Source organism: Arvicanthis niloticus, chromosome 4, assembly GCF_011762505.2.
Source record: "Arvicanthis niloticus isolate mArvNil1 chromosome 4, mArvNil1.pat.X, whole genome shotgun sequence".
In the NCBI taxonomy this organism is placed as follows: domain Eukaryota; kingdom Metazoa; phylum Chordata; class Mammalia; order Rodentia; family Muridae; genus Arvicanthis; species Arvicanthis niloticus.
Genome location: NC_047661.1, coordinates 69,315,106 through 69,338,257, shown reverse-complemented (window position 1 = coordinate 69,338,257; position 23,152 = coordinate 69,315,106). Strand labels below are relative to the sequence as shown.

At 47.7% G+C, this 23,152-nt stretch overlaps 1 protein-coding gene across 2 annotated transcripts in view; it reads left to right on the top strand.

Annotated features, from left to right (window-relative positions):
- Window positions 1-401: 401 nt before the first annotated feature.
- Window positions 402-23,152, top strand: part of Il6r (interleukin 6 receptor) — a 47,585-nt gene continuing 24,834 nt past the window's right edge. The window contains exon 1 of one of the 2 annotated variants that reach the window (XM_076932774.1): window positions 402-798. In XM_076932774.1, coding sequence (XP_076788889.1) covers window positions 714-798 — 85 coding nt within the window. In that variant the 5' untranslated portion in view covers window positions 402-713. The remainder of the gene's footprint in view (window positions 799-23,152) is intronic. The other variant, XM_034501023.2, reaches the window with a different exon arrangement.

The window sequence follows — 23,152 nt, the reverse complement described above, 5'->3', positions numbered from 1 at the left end:
TTGAGAAGGGTAACTCATGTGTCTCTGTGCCAGACTCAAAAGCGCACACTGGTTTCATTGCCTCTGCAGCAGCTTTCAAAGAGCTGCTCCTCCGCTGGAAGGTGAGAGGAAATCTTTTTCTCAGGTTTTGGATGCCTAAGTTTTCCCTAAGACCAATTAAATCACAATCTCTGGGGTCGAAGCTGACATCAGTGTCTTTTTGGTCTCCCTGTTTGTTTCCTGTAAGCACCCGGGACACTGCCCTGCCCTCTAACAGCCAGAGCCACTGGCTGGTGCCCATGAAAGCAAAATCCAAACAGAGGCGCGGAGGGAGGGGACACGGGGGCTAATTCCCCTTATCTCAGCGTCAAAACCTGGGGAGGGACCCTTGTGGGTTGTCTCTGGGAGCTCAGGTGTGGCGCGGCCGCAGGAAGCAACCCCCTCCGGTGGCCCAGAGCGCTGGGCGATTGCGCCATCCTACTCTGCTTTCGTAACCCGGAGCCGGAGCTGCCAAGAGGAGCTTCAGCACCGGTTCCTCAAATGTTTCGCTGTTGCCAGGACAGCCCGCTGCTGTGCGTCACGTGCAAGTGGGAAGTCGCGCCGCCACCGATCTGAGCCACGCTGGGGCGAGCGCTCGCAGTGCGAGCTGAGTGTGGAGCCCGAGGCGGACGCCGACTGTCCCGGCCCCGGCTGCGGAGCTGCTCCGCCGTCCGCCGCCCCGCGTAGAAGGAAGCATGCTGGCCGTCGGCTGCACGCTGCTAGTCGGCCTGCTGGCCGCGCCCGCGGTCGCGCTGGTCCTCGGGAGCTGCCGCGCGCTGGGTAAGAGGAACCCGGAGCGGGCGTGGGGAATGTGACATTGTCTGGTTCCGTCGGCCGAGTGAGCCCCGCCGGTACTGGGTGCCAGCCTGGGGCTGACCCACCTGTGCTGACGCGGTGGAGGTTCGCGCGCCCCCTGTTGCGTCTAGTGCCTTCGCTGAGTGCTCCTGTCTGTGTCTGGGCAGTTACCTAAAGTTTGAGTACCGGACAGTGTGTTTTCCTGAAACCTGACTCTGGTGTCTGGTTCCCAGTGTTCCCAGTCTTACTCAACTGCATCCCGGGTCGCTCCAAAAAGAGATACCCAGAGGGCGCGCCCTAGCGGAGTAGTTGTCCCTTCTGAAGAGTGCTTTGTGCCCCTGGCTCTCCGCTTTAGTTGTGGCACCTCGCGTGGCTCTCCTTAGTTCTACTACATCTTGTGCCGCGTGTAATGACAGTGTCCTGATGGCTAAGGGTCTGACATCACGGGCTCTGAGTCACGGGTGTTCCCGCCTCACATACTTACTCCTTTAGCCAACTAGCCCTAGCATGCAGAATGCCAACACCCACATCCACCCCGTCCTGGGAGTTTGACAGTAAAGGATGTGGGACCTCTTGGAACTGTGCCCCCCGCCTCCTGTCCCAGCCCTCCCTGATTAGCAGGTGGACCAGGCGGAGGGTAGTGGCACTGTGCTTGCCTTCGCTGCACTCTGCCTTGTGGGTTTAGGCCTCTCTGTGGGCTCTGGCTTCATGCCCAGGAGCCTGCCTGGTATCTTCTGGAGGAACTGGGAAACTGCTTCTCTACGGGTTATTTTAGGGGCTGAGGACTTATTGGACTACATAGAGAGAGCCAAAAGACACTGGGGAGCTTGATCCTGTACTGGTCATGGAGACAATGGCTTCCAGGCTTTCTTTCTGCCTGGAAGGCAGCGTTCCTCAAGTAAGCTTGGTATCCCTTGTGTATATTTTCATTATTTATTTATTTATTTATTTATTTATTTATTTATTTATTTAGACAGAGTCTCACATAACTCAGACTGGCCTCAAACTTGTGCCTTTTCTGCCTCTATCTTTTGAGCGCTGGTACTTCGGGTATTAACCACCACCCTGTATTTTACACATATTTTTAATCCTCTACTGGATTGACATAAAGCTTTGCAAGGAGCCTGAGGTTCAGAGAGGTACAGTGGGAAGCTAGCTGTCAGGCCCAGCTGCTGGCTCCCTAGCCACTCAGTGTTCCACTGTGGTAGATGCCCAGTGGGCAGAGCTGAGGGCATCTGGGGTAAGCTGAGCATCGTTCTCATCTGGTGGGATTCTGGGGCAGAAGACGCTGATGAACGAGAAGACCCCCACTTAGCTTTTTATGGTGCCAGGCAGGACTGAGGCCTTCTTGTCCATCTTGGGAGAGCAGAAGTGGGCCCCTGTGCCTGTCTCAGTCACTACTCGGTACACCGCCGAGAGCCCTACCACTGCTTCCCCTTGTTCCTAAGGAGCTGTAAGGCACTTTGGAGACAGTGAGTTCTGTTTTCCTGTGGTTCAGGAGGGACATCCAAGGGTGAGGGTGTCTTCAGGCCCGAACAGCCTTTAGAACACAGAACTGGGAGTCTGGGGAGGAAGTGAAAGCCCTCCCAGATCAGAAGGAAAAGACAGAGAAGTAGAAGTCCCCAGCCCATCTCCCACACCCACACTTGCACAGCTACAAGCTGGAGAGTGACAATCAAGAAACAAGCACCACACAGGAAGTGTGGAGCAAATGACTGAGATGTTTGGTTTTAGAGAAGTGAGGCCAGCTGGAGATGGCTCCCAGGAGACACACGGGTGGGAGATTTTATATATATATGTGAGATAGCTCAGCTCGGGTGCGCAAACACACACACACACACACACACACACACACACACACACTCACACACCTTCATCCATCATCCTTAGTGGTTTTGCCTTCATGTATTTATCATGTATTGTGTCTGTGTGAGGGTGCCAGATCCCCTGGAACTGGAGTTATAGTTGTGAGCTGCCATGTGGTCCAGGGATTGAACCTGGGTCCTCTGAAAGAACAGCCAGAACTCTTAACTGCTGAGCCATCTCTCCAGCCCCAATAGGTGGGATTTTTATACTTTGCCCCTCCAGGTCCTGCTACGACTCTTCTGTGTCTTCCACCTAGGGTCCTGGACCAGCTGGGATTGAGGCTTCTGCTAGGCCAAACTTTCTAGCCGCTGCTGACTGAGGACAGGCTGGGCATGGCCTTCAGTTCCCCTTGCCTTCTGCAAGGCAAGAGAAAACTCGCAGCAGCACAGATGCCTACGTATCTAAATCTCCTCAACTTCTGAATTCCCTTTGGGACAACCTCTTTCCGTCTACAAACCCTACCTGCTTTCCTACCTCACCCCGAATCAGTATTTTTCTACGTTTTTCTCTAGCATCAGATTTTGGAAGGATTGATCTTTGTAAAAAAAAAATCACAATTTTTAAAACAATAAGTTCTCTCTCTCTCTCTCTCTCTCTCTCTCTCTCTCTCTCTCTCTCTCTCTTGTTATAGAATAGAGTTTATTCAGGGCATAGGGAGGGGAGTTAAGAGGGCAGTATAGGCCGGGCAGTGGTGGCACATGCCTTTAATCCCAGCACTTGGGAGGCAGAGGCAGGCGGATTTCTGAGTTCGAAGCCAGCCTGGTCTACAGAGTGAGTTTCAGGACAGCCAAGGGCTACACAGAGAAACCCTGTCTCAAAAAACAAACAAATAAAACAAAACAAAACAAAAGGGCAGTATAGGCAGAAGAAGGCAGAGAGAGAGGGAAGTAGAGAAGAGTAGAGGAGTAGAGGCCAAGCACATGGGGAGGGGGGAAGGGAATGGGGAGAGAAGGGGGAAGGGGACAGAGCAGGAGCAAGAAGGGAAGAGCAAGAGAGAAACAAGAGACCAAGAGGGGTCTTTTTGTTTGTTTGTTTGTTTGTTTGTTTTTTTATTTTGAGATAGGGTTTCTCTGTGTAGCCCTGGCTGCCCTGGAACTCACTTTGTAGACCAGGTTGGCCTTGAACTCATAAGTCTGTCTGTCTTTGCTTCCCAAGTGCTGGGATCAAAGGCCATGGTGCCCAACCAAAAATGACAATTCTTGACCCCTGGCCATTCATTAAACATGTATCAGAAGAGCAAAGAGTGAGGTCTACACTTTCAAAAAACAAATTGTTCCTTTTGATCCCTGGGCACTGCCAGACTTGAGGGCATTTGCCTAAATGGTCAAAAGAAATGAGTAAAAGACCTTCCCTTGCCAGGCTCCCTGTTACCAGAAGCCTCTCCCTGCCTTGGCTCTGCCCCTTGTTTATTCGTTGCAACACATATTTATGGATTCCCTGTAAAGCCCTTGGGGACCAAGTGGGATCCGTCATGCACACTCCACCCTAAAAGGATCCTGAATGCGGCCAAAAGCAAGTCCGGAGGACAGAGACAGTTCAGTCTCTCTGACTTGACACTGGGTACCAAGTCTCCAGGGACAGATTGTCTCAGGAGGCAGCTAGACAGAGGAACCATTCTGACTGGTACCCCAAGGCAACAGGAGCCTGCCTGTTCTCTACCTCTTCTGACAAGCATGGAACTGTGTAGGAGCAAGTGTGGCCCTAGCTGGGTTATGTAAACAAAGTAACTTCAGAGCTCCTGGCTACAAACAGATGTCTCCTCCCTCAGCAAGCCTTTCATCTGTCTCTGCAGCCTGAGTGCCACAAAGCCTGTCACCAGATTGAATTCAGGGCTAAGGCTATCTCAGATGAGCCAGTGAGGGTTGGTAACTATTAAAACTTAAATTAATAGAAAAAGTAAAACGGGTGCGTGAGATGGCTCAGCAGGTAAAGAAAGGCATTTGCTGCCGCCAGGGCTGATGTTCTAGGGACCCAGATGGTGGGATTACTCCCAAGGGTTGTTGTTTCTCTGGCCTCCACATATGTACTGTGGCTAGTGCGTGCACATAAACAAACAAACAAAAATGTAATTAAAAAAAGAAAAAAAAAAGCTGTGCCGGGCGGTGGTGGCGCACGCCTTTAATCCCAGCACTTGGGAGGCAGAGGCAGGAGGATTTCTGAGTTCGAGGCCAGCCTGGTCTACAGAGTGAGTTTCAGGACAGCCAGAACTACACAGAAAAACCTTGTCTCGAAAAAAAACAAACCAAAATAATACAAAACAAAACAACAACCACAATAACAAAAAACACAAAACAAAACAACAACAAACAACAAAAAACCAAAAACAAAAATAGCTGTGTATGGTGGCATATTCCCTTAGTGCCAGGATCTCTGTGAGTTTGTGGTCAGCCTGGTCTCCACAGCAAGTTCAGGAAAGAGGAAAAAAGGGTGATTTCTAGATGTGCTTGATGGTGTAACTCCCGAATATGGGAAGTTGCTGCAGGAGATTGCAAGCTCTAGGTCAGCCTAAGCTACAGAAATGGGAGGTGGAATTGGAGGAACCCTCAAAATAAAAAGCAGAACAAACCGTGTCCATCATCACACCTGTCACTCGCAGTGGCCAGCCGTGGCTAGTGCAGCCATGCGTGCGGCTGTGCAATCCACTCACGGAGCTCTCCCATAACCAAAGGAAAGTGTGTCGGACAGCGCTGGGCTAGAGAGCCATGCGGCATCTTCCAGAGCTTTCTGCTGCTCTTATCATTTCTCCTTGACCCCTTCTCTTCTCCATCTGAGCTCATTCTGAACTCGTGATGGCTGAGGCGTTGGAGCCAGAGAGATGTCACTCCCCTATGACTATATGTGGCTTTAAGTTTTATTTACTGTTATTTTGGTTGTATGGGTGTTTTGCCTGTATGTTTGTATACACATGAGTGTCTGGTGTCCTGGGAGGCTAGAAGAGGGTGCTGGGTGCCCTAGAACTGGAGTTAGAGACAGTTATGGGTCATTGTGGAGGTGCTGGGAGTCCAAATGAGCCCTCTGGGAAGGCATCCAATCTAAGCCGCTGGGCTGTTTCTCCAGCCTGAGACTGTGTGTTTTCATCTAGGGATAAAAAGAGAGAAAGGAAGGAAAGAAGGAAGGAGGGAGGACATACACACACACACACACACACACACACACACACACACACAAATAGAGTGCGAGTGTGACTTGTTGCTTTTGCAGAGGACCAGGGCTTGGTTCCCAGCACCCACATGTTGCTTCCTGAAACCAGTGTCAGCTGTGGGGAGACTGTGCTGCCTCACAGGTGTCGATGAGGATGAAATGGGCTGAGACGCTAGACGACATTCAGGGTAGTCTCCGGTACAGAGTGCTCAAATGTGTACAGCTAAGAATCCAGTTAGTCTTAAAATGTCTTTTGAATTCCTACTGTGTTGCAGGAACTATTGTAAGAGGTAAGAGATAGCAGGGAATAAAATGGGCAGAGCCCCCTGGTTTACTGAAGCGGTCTCCTAGCAGAGAGACAGTGGGATAAAAATGTGTCGAGGACTAATGTGCTAGAAGGGCAGCAAGTGGGGCTGTGGTGCTGGGTGTGCACAGTAGTAGGCATAGGATGGGATGCAGAACTAATGCATCTGAAAGCCTGACAGAGGAAGGGAAACATTTAGAGACTATATGTCCCCCCCCCCCCCAGAAACTAAAATCCAGGGTCTTGATTGAGTTCAGCCTTGATCTTTATTTTATCATTTATGTGTTTTGCTTGCACGAATGTCTATGCTCCACTTGTAGGCGTGGTGCTCAAAGAGCGCATTGGAGCCTCTGGAACTGGAGTTACAGATGGTTGTGAGCCATCATGTGGGCCCTGGTCCTCTGAAAGAACTCCCTCTTTTTGGAGACAGTCTTGCTATGTAGCCCTGGCTAGCCTGGAACTCTGTGTAGAGTGCACAGAGATCCTCCTCTGTCTCTCAAGTGGTGGGACTAAAGGTGTGGGCTCAGGAGGAACTGTTAGCCAGTGAGCCATCATCTTTCTAGTCCAGCGCTGGTGCTTTAGCTGAACCTCAGCAGCTTTCACCACCCCATTTGTCGCTTGCCAGCTCTGCCTGGCGGTTTCTAGCGCAGGGTGCTCCTGAGGCCCGAATCCAGGGGCTTGTTCTCTGACTCACTTCTCTCCCTACCTCCTTCCAGAAAATCATTCTTTGGGCTTCCCTTTCTGTGGTGGTTACAGTAACTGTGGCTCCAAGTGTCAACTTCATTTGAGAAACTATGTCAGGCCCTTGGCACAACAGTGCAGCTTTAGGTGAGTGGAATGCCAGCCAGCTCTTGGCTAGGCAGGGTAGCTACAGGACGGACAGCAGATGTTGGATGAGTGGATCAGAGGTCATTCTGGGGCATGTGGGAACTGAGACATCTATAGGACAACCAAGAAAGGATGCTGAATCAGGCCTGGTGAATTGCAGGTTTGTAATCACAGTACTCAACAGAGAGAGGCAGAAGAAGTTTAAGGCCAACTTAGGCTACATGAGGCCCCTGGAAGTGGGGTGTGGGGAGGAAACGAGAGTGAGAAATGCCTATCGGTCCTGATGAGGAGTTGGCAGCAACTTGGGAATGAGACCTGAACTTGAGAGTCACCTACAGGCAGATCCCTCTGCACACCCCTCTGTTTTCTTCTTTAAACAGTTTCTCTGTATATCCCCTGGGACTGGCCTTAGACTCATTATGTAAACCATGCTGGCCTCTAACTCACAAAGATCTGCCTCCCTCTGCCTCCTGAGTGCTGAGATTACATCTGGCCAGATGTTACTTTAAACTTTTAGAATTTCCAAGCTCAGTCTGCATGACAATAGAAAGAATATGACTCAGGGGCTGGAGCTGAAGTGCTGAAGCCTTCTGATCAGAGGAGCCGATTAGGGAAGACTGTGACCATGACATGACAGTAATAAGGACAGTTGGTGTCCTGAGAACCCAGGACAGTGTGTCCATGAGTGGAGTGCTCTTTTTGGTTTGTTTGTTTTGGTTGTTTGTTTGTTTTGTTTTGTTTTGTTTTCAGACAGGGTTTCTCTGTGTACCCATGGCTGTCCTGGAACTTACTCTGTAGACTAGGATAGCCTTGAACTCAGAAATCTGTCTGCTTCTGCCTCCTGAGTGATGGGATTAAAGGTTTGAGCCACCAACTTCCTGGTCAGAGTACTCCTCCTCAAGTACTCCTGAAAAGTCAGGCAGTTTGACCTAGGCTAGACCAGTGGATTTAGCAATAGGCAGGCCACTGGTGACGGCTTTGATCTGTAGAGCTTTGGTGGAATGGTGGGAGCCAATGACAGGCAGAGAGACAGCAGGTCTGGTCAGCTCTTTTGGGATTTCAGAGCTTATTTTTTGGCTAAAGTACAGTTGACAAAGAGGAGTTTAAAAAAGACTATTGAAATATGTGTGCTTTTATATGTTGACAGGAAGGATACAGAGACAAAATGATTGAAAGATGTAAAAACTGGTGGGGCAAAGTCCTTAAGAAAGTGGTAAGGAGAAAGAGGTCCAGAGAGCCTAGAAACCAGTCCACGAGCATACGGCAAGGGTGTGGCAGACAAGGCCTGAGCGCTTTGTGTTTTTATTTTAGTGTGTGTGTGTGTGTGTGTGTGTGTGTGTGTGTGTACAGTCAGGTTCACGAGCACATATGTGCACATATATGTGGAGGTCATATACAAGACTCACATGAAAGCCAGACATGGTCACTAGTGTCTTCTATTGTTCTCCAGTTTATTTATTTAGACAGGGTCTCTCTGTCAGGCCAACCAGCTTGGAGAATCCACTTCCCTCTCCCCCTAGTCCTTTTACCTTCACTTGGATTTCAGACACATACCCTTGTGCTCTGTTTTTGCATGAGTGCTAGGGGCTTGTGTGACCAGCTTTACTGACTAACACTCCCCACCCCCCACCACTCCTTTATTGTATGGATATTGTCAACAACCACAACTCTGGCACAGGTACAACAAGGTCATTTCTCTTCACAGTGTCCTCATTAGGGACTTAGGGACAGTGTACTGATTAGTGTGTGACCAAGATGATCCCCTTCCTGCCCCAGGAAGTTCCCATTGCTGCTTCCTAAGAACTGAAGAAAACTAGGCTGTGATATGGGTTCAAGCCAGTGTGGTCTCCTCTCACCCCGCCCTTCAGCATCCATTCATATCACTTCTTCCATCTCTAGGAGAGGCACCTGAGTGTTAGGGCTAGGCCGCCCAGAAGCCTCTGGGGACATTACTTTAGACCTCCAAAGATTTAACAGTGGTTTCTGATACTGAAACAAACCCCAGTAGAGGCTCAGCTGCTGCTGATCCTATGAGCCTGTTTTGATAAGAGGCGAGGCTGTGGTGTGAAGGCTTTGTCACAGGAGTGGAAAGGAGGCCAAAGTTAATAACAATTACAGTTCACACAGCTCTCAGATTGGTGAGGTTAGGTGCACTCTGAAAGCAGTGTCGAGGGTTTCACCTCGGATATGACTGTAGTCTGTAATCCACACAGCAACATTTTCAGGTGAGCACAGTCATTTTCAGTGAGAAAGAACAAGGGCTGGAGAAAGTTCTAGCACTTGCTATGTAAACCAGGATGGCCTTGAACTTGCAATAATCTTCCCTTCTCTGCTTAAATTCTGGGATTACAGATGTGTGCCACCTAAACAGAGCTTATTTATTTATTCGCTTTAGATATTTCATTAAATAAATATGCCACTTTTTTTTTTTTTTTTTTTTTTTTTTTTTTTTTTTTTTTTTTTTTTTTTTTTGCCCAGCCCCTTCCTTAGGTTCTGGGCATGGAAATAAGTGCCTTGGTCATGAAGGGCAAGCATGCTGACAACTGAGCGATTTGCCCGTACCCAATCTCTTTAGATGGACATTTTAGCACATCTCACATTGCGGTTGCAGACAATGCTGTGGGGGAATGATTTCCACACTCCTCATACTTCAAAAACATCCCCACAGGATAAAGTCCTCCAGGGGACCTCGTGGGTCAAATGCCCATGAGCTTTGTAATTGGAAAAGGAGAAGTTGTGCCAATTTATGCTTCAGCAAAATACAAGCATGCCTAAGTCCACACACTCTATCAGTGGGTTATTAAAGTGGCATCTGGTCCAGCATGGTGGCCCACACCTGCACTCAGAAGGCAGACCGGGTGGATCTCTGATTTCGAGACCAGCCTGGTCTACAGAGTGAATTCCAAGCCAGCAGGGCTACATAGAGATCCTGTCTCAAAAACAACACAAACAACAATAACAATAAAACAAAACAAAACAAAAAAACCTAAAACAAAAATACAAAATCAAACAACCAAAAACTGTCCTCTGCAAAGAACAGTTTGTGTTCTTTGCACACAGCTTCTCTGGGTGAGGCTGGATGGGTGTTCCCTGTGCAGCAGGCATTTCATAACCTATTTGCATAACTGCCTGCTTACACTGTTCATTTTTCACTAAGCTGTGAACTTTTTTCATATTGTTTACGGAAGCTCTTACTATATAAAAGAACTTGGTCTTCTCTGATACAAGTTGTAAATAAAATATTTTCAAGTTTGTCTTTTATTGTTTTGACAGCAAAGGTTTTTTGTTTTCCCCCACACAGATTTGCTTTGCTTTTTTTTTTTTTTATATTCTTTTTGAAACAAGGTCTTGCTGTGTAGCACAGACTAGCTTCAAACTTCCAAGCCTCCTATCTCAGCCTCCTGAATACTGTGATTGCAGGAATGGCCCACCGTTCTTAGCAAGATTTTTCTTAAAGCTACAGTTAAATTTATATGACCTTTGAATTTGGGTCATATTTAGTGAGATCTTCTTCATGCCAATATCATTTTTAAAGTGTCTTCTTTTTCCTTTATTTTCAAGAGTTTAATTTAAAAAAAAAAAAAACCTGCATCTATACTTCTAGCAATTGAGAAACAGGATTACTTGGAGTTCAAGGTCAGTCAAGTTACAGCGTAAGCTGAACATAAATATGTATATTTTAAAGAGACTGGAGAGATGGCTCAGTGGTTAAGAGAACATACTGCTGTTGCTGAGGACCCAAGTTGCCAGCCCTTGATGAGTGGCTTACAACTGCTTATAGCTCCAACTCCAGGGCATCTGATGATGTCCTCTTTTGGGATCTGTGAGTACCTGTACTCATGGACATTAACATACCCACATACATATATATAAGCACACACACACACATACATATATACACATACACAACACACACATACAAATACACACAATGCACACACACATACACACACATGCACACACATGCACATACACAACACACATACACACATACAAATACACAGAATGCACACACACATGCACATACATGCACATATACAACACACACATACAAATACACACAATGCACACACACATGCACACACATGCACATACACATATACATGCATACACATAATCACACATGCACATATATACACACATGCACACACATGCACATATATACATACACATACATACATGCACACATATACACATATGCACATATACACTGATGCATACACATACCATTTTTAAAAAATCTAAAACAAAGAATTTAAAGCTGTTGAGATGGCTCAGTGGGTAAATGTACTAGTGACACAAGCCCTGTGACTTGAGTTCGATCCCCAGAACAGATATAAATATGGACAGAGAGAACTGACTTTACAAACTTGTCCTCTGAGCCATTCAGTCATACAGAGTAGCACCCTACCCTGGAGCTTGTATTTGAATCCAGGGATTTGAGCATTTTGAGCACACCAGGCAAGTGGTCCACCATTGAGCTCAATGTTTTAATTATTATGTCTTTATAATATGCTATAAATCGGGCAAGACTAATCTCATTTTCTCTTTTTTTTTTCTTGAATTGTTTACTTTTCCATTTGAACTTTAGAATAAACTTCCCTACTTTAGCTACCTCTTAAAAAATCCCATTGTGTCTTCTCCTCCTACCCTCACAGATCTCACTGTAGCCTGAGCTGAGAGCCGGGTGTTGGGGCACATGACTGTAATCTCAGCACTCAGGAGATGGAGGCAGAAAATCAGGACTTTAAGGTCACCTTCAGCTACATATCAAGACTGACCATGAAATCCTATCTCAGACAAACAGATATAGAAACAAACAAAAAGAACTTACTTCATAGACCAGGCTATCCTTGTACCTTTGCTGGACTTTTTGGTGTATGCACCATATTCCACCGTTTTACTAGTATAAACTTCAGAGATTAGGGAGTGTAGGTTCTCCGTAATGCAGAGTTCTTGTTCTGAGAGCCTTGCTGGGACTAACTCACAGAGGCTGAGCTGGGGCTGCAGAGATGGGACCTGAGGTGCTGTCATTACCACCATTCTGCCAGGCACCGTGCTCCAAAACACTGCTAACTCCCATGTCTGGATGCTGGTTGCCAAGGCACAGCAAGGCCTACAGAGCCTGGATAGAAGAGAGGGCCAAGGAGGGATGATGAGGGAGGTCTGTGATTTCCTGAGCAGGCTCCACCTGGCAACCTATTAGATTCTCCAGGAATCTCCTGGGACCATTCTCATCCTTGATCCTTGATGCCCCCTTCTGCCCCTAGCAGGGTAGGCAGGCAGAGCTCATACTCTCAATGGCAGGGTATGTGGCTGGCCAATGTCTATCTTAGTCATCACAACCTTTTGATGTTGCTTGGCCGCTGTCCTTCCTAACCTTGGGCTCAGGATCTTTGTTGTAAGTCCATCCTGGATGTGACAAGATCTTTCCTTTCCTTTCCTTTCCTTTCCTTTCCTTTCCTTTCCTTTCCTTTCCTTCCCTTCCCTTCCCTTCCCTTCCCTTCCCTTCCCTTCCCTTCCCTTCCCTTCCCTTTCCTTTCTTAATGGACCCTGAGCTACTGTCAGGATACCAGGATTATTCTGTGGGGTCTGAAGGTCTTTGGAGTTGAGGGGAGCCTGTTGACCCAGAAGGAGCTTCTTGATGATGAAGTCGGGAAGCTTCAGGAGAAATGCAGTGTGAGCCGAGGGAGGGATGGCGCCCCTCCAAGGGCACTCATCTCATTATGACTCAGCTCCAGAGCTTTGATTCCCCCTATCTAAGGGGTGGGCATGGGGGAGGGTGAGTTTGGTAGATTTGCCTTGAGATGGCCTAAAGTTCCTGCTTACCACTTCCTACCTATCTTCCAGTGACATGGAAACCCTGACTGTGGGCCAGGTTCTTGGTTAGATCCTAAGACAATGGGAAGAGAAGCCCTTTTATGCTGAACTGCTAGGAAGGCTGATGGCTGTCGGGTGGACACAAACTCAGAGCCCAGAGCCCAGGGCATAGTTTTGGCTACACTGGTCTGGTTCTCGATGGAGCAAGCAGTGGATCCAAACCCTTTGAGAATCCTGAGATTTTTGAGTGGCGCCTGTCTTAGCACCTGGATCCTGCTGTAGCACGTCCCCACAATGGGTTCCAGACCAAAGTCACCAGAGTCCCTGTGAGGAAATCAGGGACAGGGAGGGCCTCCTCTGGCCTCTAATTTCTTCATGCTTAATATGGGGGCAGGGCAGCAGGATTGCTCTCTTCAGATATCTCTCCTCTGACTAGTTCATACTCTTGGAAAGATAACCCACCCAGACCTTCTTGGCCTGGGGCTATATGATTTTCTCTGAAGAAGCCAGGGGACCCAGTGTTTTTCTGTTTTGGAGCTATTCACACTGTGAGTCTGGGTCAACGCCCGCAGCTACTTTTCTGTGGGGCCACACAAGCTTCTCAGGCCTTCTTCACATGGGTGTATGATCCACTGGGTAGATGGGGAGGAAGGCTGAGCCAAGGTAAATACTGACTCTGTCAAATACAAGGTAAATACAAGCAGGTACAAGGAGTACAGGCCCATTAGTGGGCTGCAGGGCTGGTGTCCTGCCAGGAGCCATTAATCTGAGAAATGTTTGGGAGCTGACTCAGAACAGGGCAAGGCCTATGACATAGCCTGAAGTGTTGTCTAGCTGGGGCCTGCAGGCTGGATCTTGGAGAAGTCATGGAGAAGAGGTTCAGGTGTGGGGCTACTAGGGAGAGCAGGAAAGGCAGAGAGGGCATCATACAGTTGCTGTTAGTAAGGGGCAATGGAAGAGGATGCTAGCCCTACCCCCAGGGTCCTCTAGGTGTGGTGGGCTCTAGGGTGGAAGAGGCTGCTCCTCCCCTCCCCTGTCTTCCTCAGAACTCAGGCATCCACAGGCTCCTTGAAGCTGGGAAGGTATGAGGACAGCTCGCAGAGGAGAGGAAATTAGGCTCTTAAACACTCTCTTCACCTCCTCTTCTGCATTGCTCCCTGAGCCCCCGAGGAAAGAGTCTGATCCTATTTAGGACTGAGTGGCCCTACAGTCTCTCTCTCTCTCTCTCTCTCTCTCTCCACGTTGACTGGTTGCACACCATCCAATTGCACAGCCACCTCCTTTTAGATGGAGGGCTTTAGTACCTTGAGAGGACTTTCAGTGGGATGCCCTGCAACCCAAGAGGCCGGATGCCATCCCTTGGGCTGCCTGAAGTGGGGCAGTGGGATGGGATTAGCAGGCACATGTTAAGCCTGTGTCCTCGGTGACAGGCCGGCAGCTGGTTCACTGCTTACATAAACAGGGCCAGGAAGCTCAACTTGTTTTTGCTGGCAAGAGCAGCAGTAGCTTCGGGAGAAGTTGAGAAACATGTCATCGTGTGCATACTTTTCTCTCTGGCTATTGACCTTTGCAAGTTTACATGAGGAGGGAGAGGAGCTGGCTCAACAGCAACAGCCGAGTAACCTAATGGAGAGAGAGCCCCACTTTCCAGAACTATGTTGCAAAGTCCTCAGTAGAGGAGTGTCTACCTTGGGGCCAGTGTCCCAGAGAGAGAATGTAGGCCACACAGGCAGGGAATCAAGGAAAGTAGGGGGAATTTCCCTCCCCTAGAGCTGTCAAAGGAGAGGAAAAGCATCAGTCAGTCGAAGGGCCCTGGAATGGCCTAGCCATCAACTATCCCCCCCCCCGACCCCCACCCAGTGATCAGCCAATAACCATCCACAGATAATGTGTATGTTTCAAGTTGGGCATTGCCTGTGGGAAACAGAGGTGCCTCTGAGAAGTAATAGCTGGGGAGTGACAGGACACTGGACAGCAGGAGCAGGATTCTCAGGGGCCCCCAGACCACCGTCTGAACTCTCATTGCTCAGAGAAGACAAATGGGCCCTGTCAGGGTTCCTACACTGGCTATACCCCATTGGTAAAGCCAGGTGCTACATGCCTTTTGAAGCCTGAGGCAGAAGGGTCACAATCACTTTGAGGCCAGTCTAGAGCCACATAGCAAGAGCCTGTCTCAAAAATGAACAAAACTCGGCAAGATACTATAAAACCCTAACCCTAACCAGCCAGCCAGCATTCTAGCTGTGGCTAGATCACATACCATGTGCCCCGAGGGGCAGGAACACACTTTGGGAGACTGGCAGGGATATTATGCATTCTTTCCTGATTTTAGTCCCACCTGAGGTACTTCTGTCCTCCCTGTAGAGTCTCATTAGGAGCGTAGGACGTAGTGACCTTTCCTTTCTGGATGTGACACGCCTTGGCAAGGACCAGGAAGACTCACAATCCTCAGATCCCCTCTTTTCTCCTGCCTGTGATGCTTTGTGATGCACCAGGAGCTGGGTGTCAGGAGCTGGTTCCTTCTCAAGGTCATTGCTGTGAGAAACAGAAGCAGGGAGAGATGTGGCCACTGTCACAGAGGCTGTCAAGGGCGGTGCCCAATCTGCACATACCTTAGCAGGGGCCTCTGTTAGCAGAGCCAGTGCTGATCCATCCTCTTGGAGGGTCTCACATAATGCTTCTCCTTCCCTGTGGGTCTCCCTTCCCTCAGGGCCCACCCAGCTGTTCCCCAGGTGGCTCCTTTCTAAATTTCTTAAATATACTGTTCCCTTTTAATGAACTGGTTCTGGGCAATCTGCTTATCAAACTCCCAGTGGTTTCTCAAGGCCTTTCTCAAGTTTCTCTTTGCTCTTTAGAACAATCTATCTCTCCTCTCTGTTCTCAGCATCAGGAACATTTTATTTCAGAGTAGCCAGGATTATGGGTAGTTTTAAGGCCCCCAGGAATCTGGAGATTGGACAAGATAGTGGTATGGAAGAGTTGGGGAGAAGACAGCGTGGAGCGGATGTGTAGTAGCTGATAGCACTCTCTCCTAGTGGAGACGTGTGGCCTCGTACGTAACACTGCACAGAAAATGCTGAATTCTTCAGGAGCGGACAGGCTTAAGCTTGCTGCCTGTCACAGGCTGATCGATTGCTCAAGGGCAGATGTTGTGTGCTCTTTGCGGAATTTCATCCTGTGTAGCAGCTGCCACACCCCACGCTGCCTTCGGGGTATGGGAGGGAGCCTATGGTCACTGAGCCAGTCTCACAGGAAGAGTGTTCCTGGTGTGCCTCCTCCAGTGGGGTCTACTGAGGAGGAGTCCTGGCCACCTTCAAAGCACGAGACATCCAGATGGAGAAAATGGAGGCTGATCCCAAGGATGGTTCCTTGTGTCCTTTCCAGAATCAAGCTTGCTGGGAAGGGCAAGCTGAGGGTGAGGGGTCTGGTCAGTGACAAAGAAGAGCTACAAGGGTGGGGTGGACACTCTGGACTGAAAGTGTTTGAGAACTTGTCTGTCTGAAGTCCACCCCATCACCTCACCAGGATTGCATGCATGCTGCACACCCCCACCCCACCCCATGTAATATCTGGGATCAGTATGTAATGTCTTTGTTTAAAGAAAAAAATATGAGCAAGATAAGACTCCTTAAAACCTGGGAAAGCCAAATTTGTGCTGTGCCCATCATCCTGCCCCTACTGAAGGAGAAGGGCATCTTTAGCCAGGGGTTCAAGGCCAGCTTGGGGAATGTAGTTACACCCTTGTCTCAGAAAACAAAGCAAACATAGCAAAGCTCACTGGAGGAGGAAGGGAAGAGAAAGAAGTCACTGGTAGTTCATCCCCTGGCTGGGCAGACAGAGGTCCAGAGGGTGCTTCCAAGACTTTCCCTTCGACCGTTTCAAAGAACTGCTACTGAGGCTGTCTGACCACTATCCAGGACCTAAGGGCTGCCGCAGAGCTGAGTCAGGAGGCAGGGCAGTGGGTGGTGGGCGGTCAGGCTGTCCCTTTGGACTGGCATTGAGCTCTTTTGTCCTAGCCTCCCCACTGAGAACGTCTTTTGATCGTTAGGCACACAGTGCTTCTGAGATCAAAGTTAACACACGGTGTTTTTTTTCACAGTCTCAGAAGAAATATGTTTTGAAGCAGGGCTGACAGGCACCACTTACAGATGGGCTTTATAATTAATTGTTCCTGATTTAAAAAAGAAAGAAGGAAAGAAAGAAACCAGTGACTCAGTTTTAAAGATTCAGAAGGCCATTAGTCGCCAGTGTTGGAGGAAGTGACCATTGTGCTGCTAAGGAAAAGAAAGATTGTTTGGGGGGAGGGGTCGGCGTTTCTCCCGGTTACCTGAATGTATTTCCCATTGTTTGCAAGGGTAGTAACTGAACAGTCCTGGCCAATATGCAAGTTAGTCACCAACCATGCAAAGGTTTCTCTTGGGAGGGAAAGGGATAGGGAAGTGGCCAGAGGAACTTTTTTTTTTTCTTGGAACTGACTAGTGCAGGAGCAGAAGCGAGCTATGCAGAGCCTCCTGGCTAGACCCAGTGCAGGGTCTGCCCACTGGGCCTCATGGAGGACTCCACTTGGACCACTGTGTCATCCACCACTGGTGTTTCTGGGAGTGTGGTGTGGAGACCTTGTCCGTGAGAATCCTATTTCAGACAAGCATGTCATGAGTGTCATTGTGTTCCCTGGTGAGAGGCGAACAGGGTCTTATGGCCGCGCAGTCATGGCTGCGTGGTAACCTGTAGGGCAGTTATGCATCACTTCATAATGGGGATGTGCTGTAAGAAATGTGTCGTCTGATGGTTTTGTTGATATGCAGATATAGTAGAGTTATGCAATCCTTGATATTTTGGTCAGTCACTTGATGTGGTCTCTTGATACTATCACGAGGTGAGGTAAGCAGATGTGTCTCTTGACAGCATAGTGTGGCATACAGTTTTACAGCAAAGTTTTATTATTTCTTTTAAAATTGTTCTGGTGGGCATTTGTGTGCACATGCATGTGAAGGCTAGAGGTTGGCCTAGGGCATGTTCCTTAGTCACTTTCTGAAACCTTATTTATTTATTTTTTTAGTTAAAACAAAATCACAACTAAAGCCTAGCAGTGGTGGGGCATGCCTTTAATAGCATCCAGGAGGCAGGGATAGGGGCAGGGGCATCTTCCAGTTCAAGGCCAACCCGGTCTACACAGTGAATTCCAGGATAGCCAGGACCCTACAGAAAAACTTTGTTTTAGGGGAAAAAAAATTTACATCTATTTATTTAGTGTGGGTACACATACTGCATGGCCTGGACATGGGGTAAGAGGACAACTTTGAGGAGTTGGTTCTTGCCTCCCACCACATGGATTCTAGGGGTCAAACGCAGGTTCTCAGGCTTGTCGGTAAGTGGAGGCATTCCTGGGCTCTTGCCACCTCAGGTTTTTTTTTTTTTTTTTTTTTTTTTTTTTTTTTTTTGACAGTGTCTCACTGGCTCCCTAGCACAGGAATCACAGGCAGTTGCTGCTGTGCCTGGGTGTCATGTGGGGCTTGGGTATCAAACTTGGGTCCTTATACTTGTGAGGTCACCACTCAACTGTGTTGAACCATTTCCCAGCTGTATTTTTTTTTTAAATTGTGTGTGTGTACATGTGTGTGTGTACATGTGTGTGTGTGTGTGTGTGTGTGTATGTGTGTATACTCATGTGTGTGTGAGCAATGCACACAGATGCACACATACATGTAGACGTTAGAGGACAATTCTTGAGGAGTCAGTTCAGTCTTGCCATCTTGGATCCAGGGATCAAACTCAGGTTGTCAGGCCTTTGTGTTTCAAAAGTCCACATCTCTCTCTCCTTCCCCCTCTCCCTCCTTCCCTCCTTCCTCCCTCCTACCTTCCTAGGATATAAAGCTCTCAACTACTGCTCCAGTGCCATACCTGTCTGCTTTCCAATATGATGATAATGGGTTATCCCTATGAAATTATAAACAAGCCCCCAATTAAATGCTTTCTTCTATAAGAGTTGCCTTGGTCACAGTGTCTCTTTACAGCAATTGAATAGTAGTACCTAAGACAAAAGTATAGCACTATGCCTGGCTAAAACTTAAAAAAGCAATAGAAATACATTCTAAAGTAGCATACTTATAACCCTATCACTCAGCCATACCTGGTCCCTATGCTATACCTTTATCTGACTCAGTAGGTTGGTCCACACCAGCGGCACTGCAGATATGTGCATATCATTCTGTGGTGTGACCTCATGGTATGACCTCATGATCACTGGCCATGAGCTGCCCCAGAATTACTGCAGTTCTAATCTTATGGAGCCTTACACTATATGTGAGTCTTACTCTGTATGTGGCCTGTGGTTGACCAAAACATCTTGTACCCATGACTAGTTCAGGACAGTGGCCTGAGCAGATGCCAAAGAAAGTATGAGCTGTCCATGGTTGTTGGACTTTCATCTGCTGTGCACTGGTGCTCCCAGGCTGTCCTGTGAATTCTGATATTCACTCCTCAGCTGCAGAGGGATGCTGCCAGCATTGCGATGGAGGGAGCCACCTGCCAGCAGAGACTCTCTTTGGTCTTTCTTTCTTTCTTTCTTTCTTTCTTTCTTTCTTTCTTTCTTTCTTAAAGATTTATTCATTTAATGTTTATATGAATCCTGTCGCTGACACACCAGAAGAGGGCATCGGATCCCATTACGGATGGCTGCGAGCCACCATGTGGTTGCTCAGAATTGAACTCAGGACCTCTGGAAGAGCAGACAGTGCTTTTAACCACTGAGCCATCTCTCCAGCCCCTTTGGCCAGTATTTCTATCTAAGCTCCTCTATGTTCAAAACATAGACATGAGCTTGATGCCTGTGTTAGGTTTTATCCTTATAGATGCTTTGTCCAAGAGAAATAGGAGGGTGAGAATATTGACACATTAAACTGGAGGGCCATTGGACCTGCCAGACTTTACCTCATTCAGACCAGGCACCCACCTGTACAGGTACACACCTGTAACCCAGCATTCAGGAGGTGCAGACACAGGTATCAAGGTCATTCTCAGTTATATAGTTTGAGGCCAGCCTGGGCTACAGGAGACCCTGGGGTACGGTTACAGTTTCAGAGGGTAAGTCCATAACCATCATAGTGAGAAGCCTGGTGGTAGGCCAGCATGGTGCTGGAGCTGCAGCTGACAGCTTAGCATCCTCATCTGCAGATAGCAAGCAATGAGATGAGTGGAGGAGAGGAAAGACCCTCAGTGTTTCCTCCAACAAAGCCACACCTCCAACAAGGCTACACCTCCAGCAAGACCACACCCCCAGAAGGTCACACCCCCATCAGCAAGACCACACCTCCTGATCCTTTCCAAACAGTCCCACTAACGGGGGACCAAACATTCAAACAGTTGAGCCTATGGGGCCGTTCTCATTCAAACACCACAGCCCTGGAAACAAAGTTGAAACCTCAAATAATGGAATACTAAACTGAGATGAGAGTAAGCAGATGACACCCACACACTGGAAACAGGACTGAAAACAGCACAGCACAGGAGAATACATATGAAGCTCAGACACCAAAAGGAACAAAAGAGGAAGGAGCCCATGGGTAACCAACTTACTCTTTAAAGCAGGGAAGGACGAGGGCTAGCAAGATGGCTCAGGGGTAAAGATGCTTGCTGCTTAGCCTGATTACGTGAGTTCAGCCCCCGGGTCCTACATGACTGAAGGGAAGAATGGGAAGAATGCCTACAGGTTGTCTTCCACATGTGCCATGGGGCAAGTGCAATCCTATAATAGATAGATGGATGGATGATGATGGATGGATGGATGGATGGAATGGATGGACGGATGGATAGACAGACAGACAGACAGATAGATGGAGATAAATGATGTGATAAAAAGGGTTTTTTTGTTTGTTTGTTTGTTTTTTCGAGACAGGATTTCTCTGTGTAGCCCTGGCTGTCCTGGAACTCACTCTGTAGACCAGGCTGGCCTCGAACTCAGAAATCCTCCTGCCTCTGCCTCCTGAGTGCGGAGATTAAAGATGTGCGCCACCACTGCCCGGCTGATAAAAAGTTTTAAATTAAAAGAGGATAAACTGCCAAATGTAAAGTACATATAGGACAGGAAGTTGTAGATCAGGGGACCAGAGCCACCTTCAGAGATAACAAGTGTGCTAGTTTCAGGGGAATCTCCTGGGTGTTTTATGCTGCATAATTTTTATGAGTATTACATGTAATTTGCATATGCTCAGTGGTGTGTAAAATAATTGCAGAACAATGAAATGCTGAAAGGTTGTCATTGAAGAATATGTACAAATGCTGGCTAGAACAAAGGCCTTCTTCCAGGAGTCCCCTTAGCACCATCTGAAGCTCCAACTTCTCAGGCTCTGGAGTCATCCCTCAGGCTATTCCTGTGAGCGCTGTGTGAAGTATGCTCCAGAGACTGCATTTCTCAGAGGGGGCTCTCTGGTGCCCAAACCTGTCCCTCCCCCATGTTGGAGCCTTGGGTGCTGATTGACAGAGGAAGGACCTTCCGTACTCACTGTGGACCAGAGAAATCTAGGAAGCCTCCTCAAACTCACCTAGTTACAAGGTGACTTGCTATTTTTATTTTATTTTATTTTATTTTATTTTATTTTATTTTATTTTATCTTATTGAGTCAAGGTCTGACTTTGGAACCCTGACTGCCCTGGAATTTACAGAGACTCTACTAACATTAAATGTGTTCTTCACCATGCCTGGATATTTCTTTCTTTCTCTTTCTTTCTTTCTTCCTTTCTTTCTTTCCTTCTTTCTTTCTTTTAAAAGATTTATTTTATTTTTATTTATTCGTGTATGTCTTTGTAAGTTGGCGGTTCTCAATCTGTGGGTCAGTGGCCTCTATGGCAAATCTTTATCTCCAAAAACAATTTACATCATGATTCATGACAGTAGCAAAATTACAGTTATCAAGTAGCAATGAAAATAATTTTATGGTTGGGGGACACCACAACTTGAGGACCAAGGGTTGAAGCATTAGGAAGGTTGAGAACCTCCCGTGTAAGTGTATACTACCGTCTATGAGTTCTCTGAGACCAGCAAGAGTTATAGCAGTTGCGAGCTGCCAATGTGGGTGCTGGGAACAGAACTTGGGTCCTTGGAAGAGATGCCGTCACACTTAACTATTCATCCATCTCTCAACCCTCTGCCATTTTTTTTCACCCATAAGTCCAAGACTCTGGAGGTAGAGAGGAAAACAGTGGCCACCATTCTGACATTGTACCTATTGGACATCCTCTGTAGCATGAAGGACATCCATGTAGCCAGGCAGAAGCCCTGCTTTCTGATGCAGCATATGTGGACGTGGTCAGGTTGCCCTGACTGGATGATGTTTGCAATTTACTTACTCCCTCCTCTCTGATAGCCGCTGAGGAGAGTGAATGGGAGAGCTCATATACAGGCCAGACATCAGATAAAACCTCTTTCCAAGCAGGAAGGCTTCAAAGGTCCAAGAAAGTCTTGTGCTTATCCTCAGTGTCAGGAACACGTGGGGACATGAGGTCAGGCACTCTGGCCACAGCTGGCTTCTCTGAGTCCTTGGCCAGATGTGTTACTGACTCTTTTTGTTTGTTTGTTTGTTTGTTTTTGTTTTTCGAGACAGGGTTTCTCTGTGTTGCCCTGGCTGTCCTGGAACTCACTCTGTAGACCAGTCTGGCCTCGAACTCAGAAATCTGCCTGCCTCTGCCTCCCAAGTGCTGGGATTAAAGGCGTGCGCCACCACCGCCCGGCATGTTGCTGACTCTTGCTGATTCGAAGTTAGATGTTGGGTTTGAAGAGACATTTATGCCTAACCTGAAAAGGCCATGTTCCCTGGACTCTGTCTCCTCAGCCAGTGGGACTACTTTATACAAGGCTCCTTTTATCTGTCTATTTTATCTATTTATCATAGATTCTGTGAGTCTATAATCTGTAGTCTGTACTAAGAAAATAAGTGGATTTGCCCCTCTAGTCTGTTTTGAGAGTCCCAGGCTGGCCTTAAACTTTCGGCGATCTCCCTGCCTCAGGCTCCCAAATGGAGCTTATAGACCTGAGTCACTATGCCTTCTCAGTGTTCCCTGAGTCTCTAATCTTTGTTTTCCTTAAGTATAGCCTATGGTTTTTTTTTTTTTCTTCAGGGAGTGAAGAATGTATTTGTTAGTTTTTACTTCCCAACTTAGTCCCTAAAATAAAAACATCTGTGCCTAGGCTGAAACCTTGGTTCTTTTCTCCCTGTTCCTAGTAATTCTCAATGCTAATCACCATGTATAAAATGGGTCAGTGTGCAGCTGGTCATGCTGAGACTTCTTCTGCATTCATGAATGCTGGGTTGCCACTTGAGAACCTGATGCTAGGTGAATTCATAAGGTCCCTTATGCATTTATCAGTTGCAAAAGGAACCATTC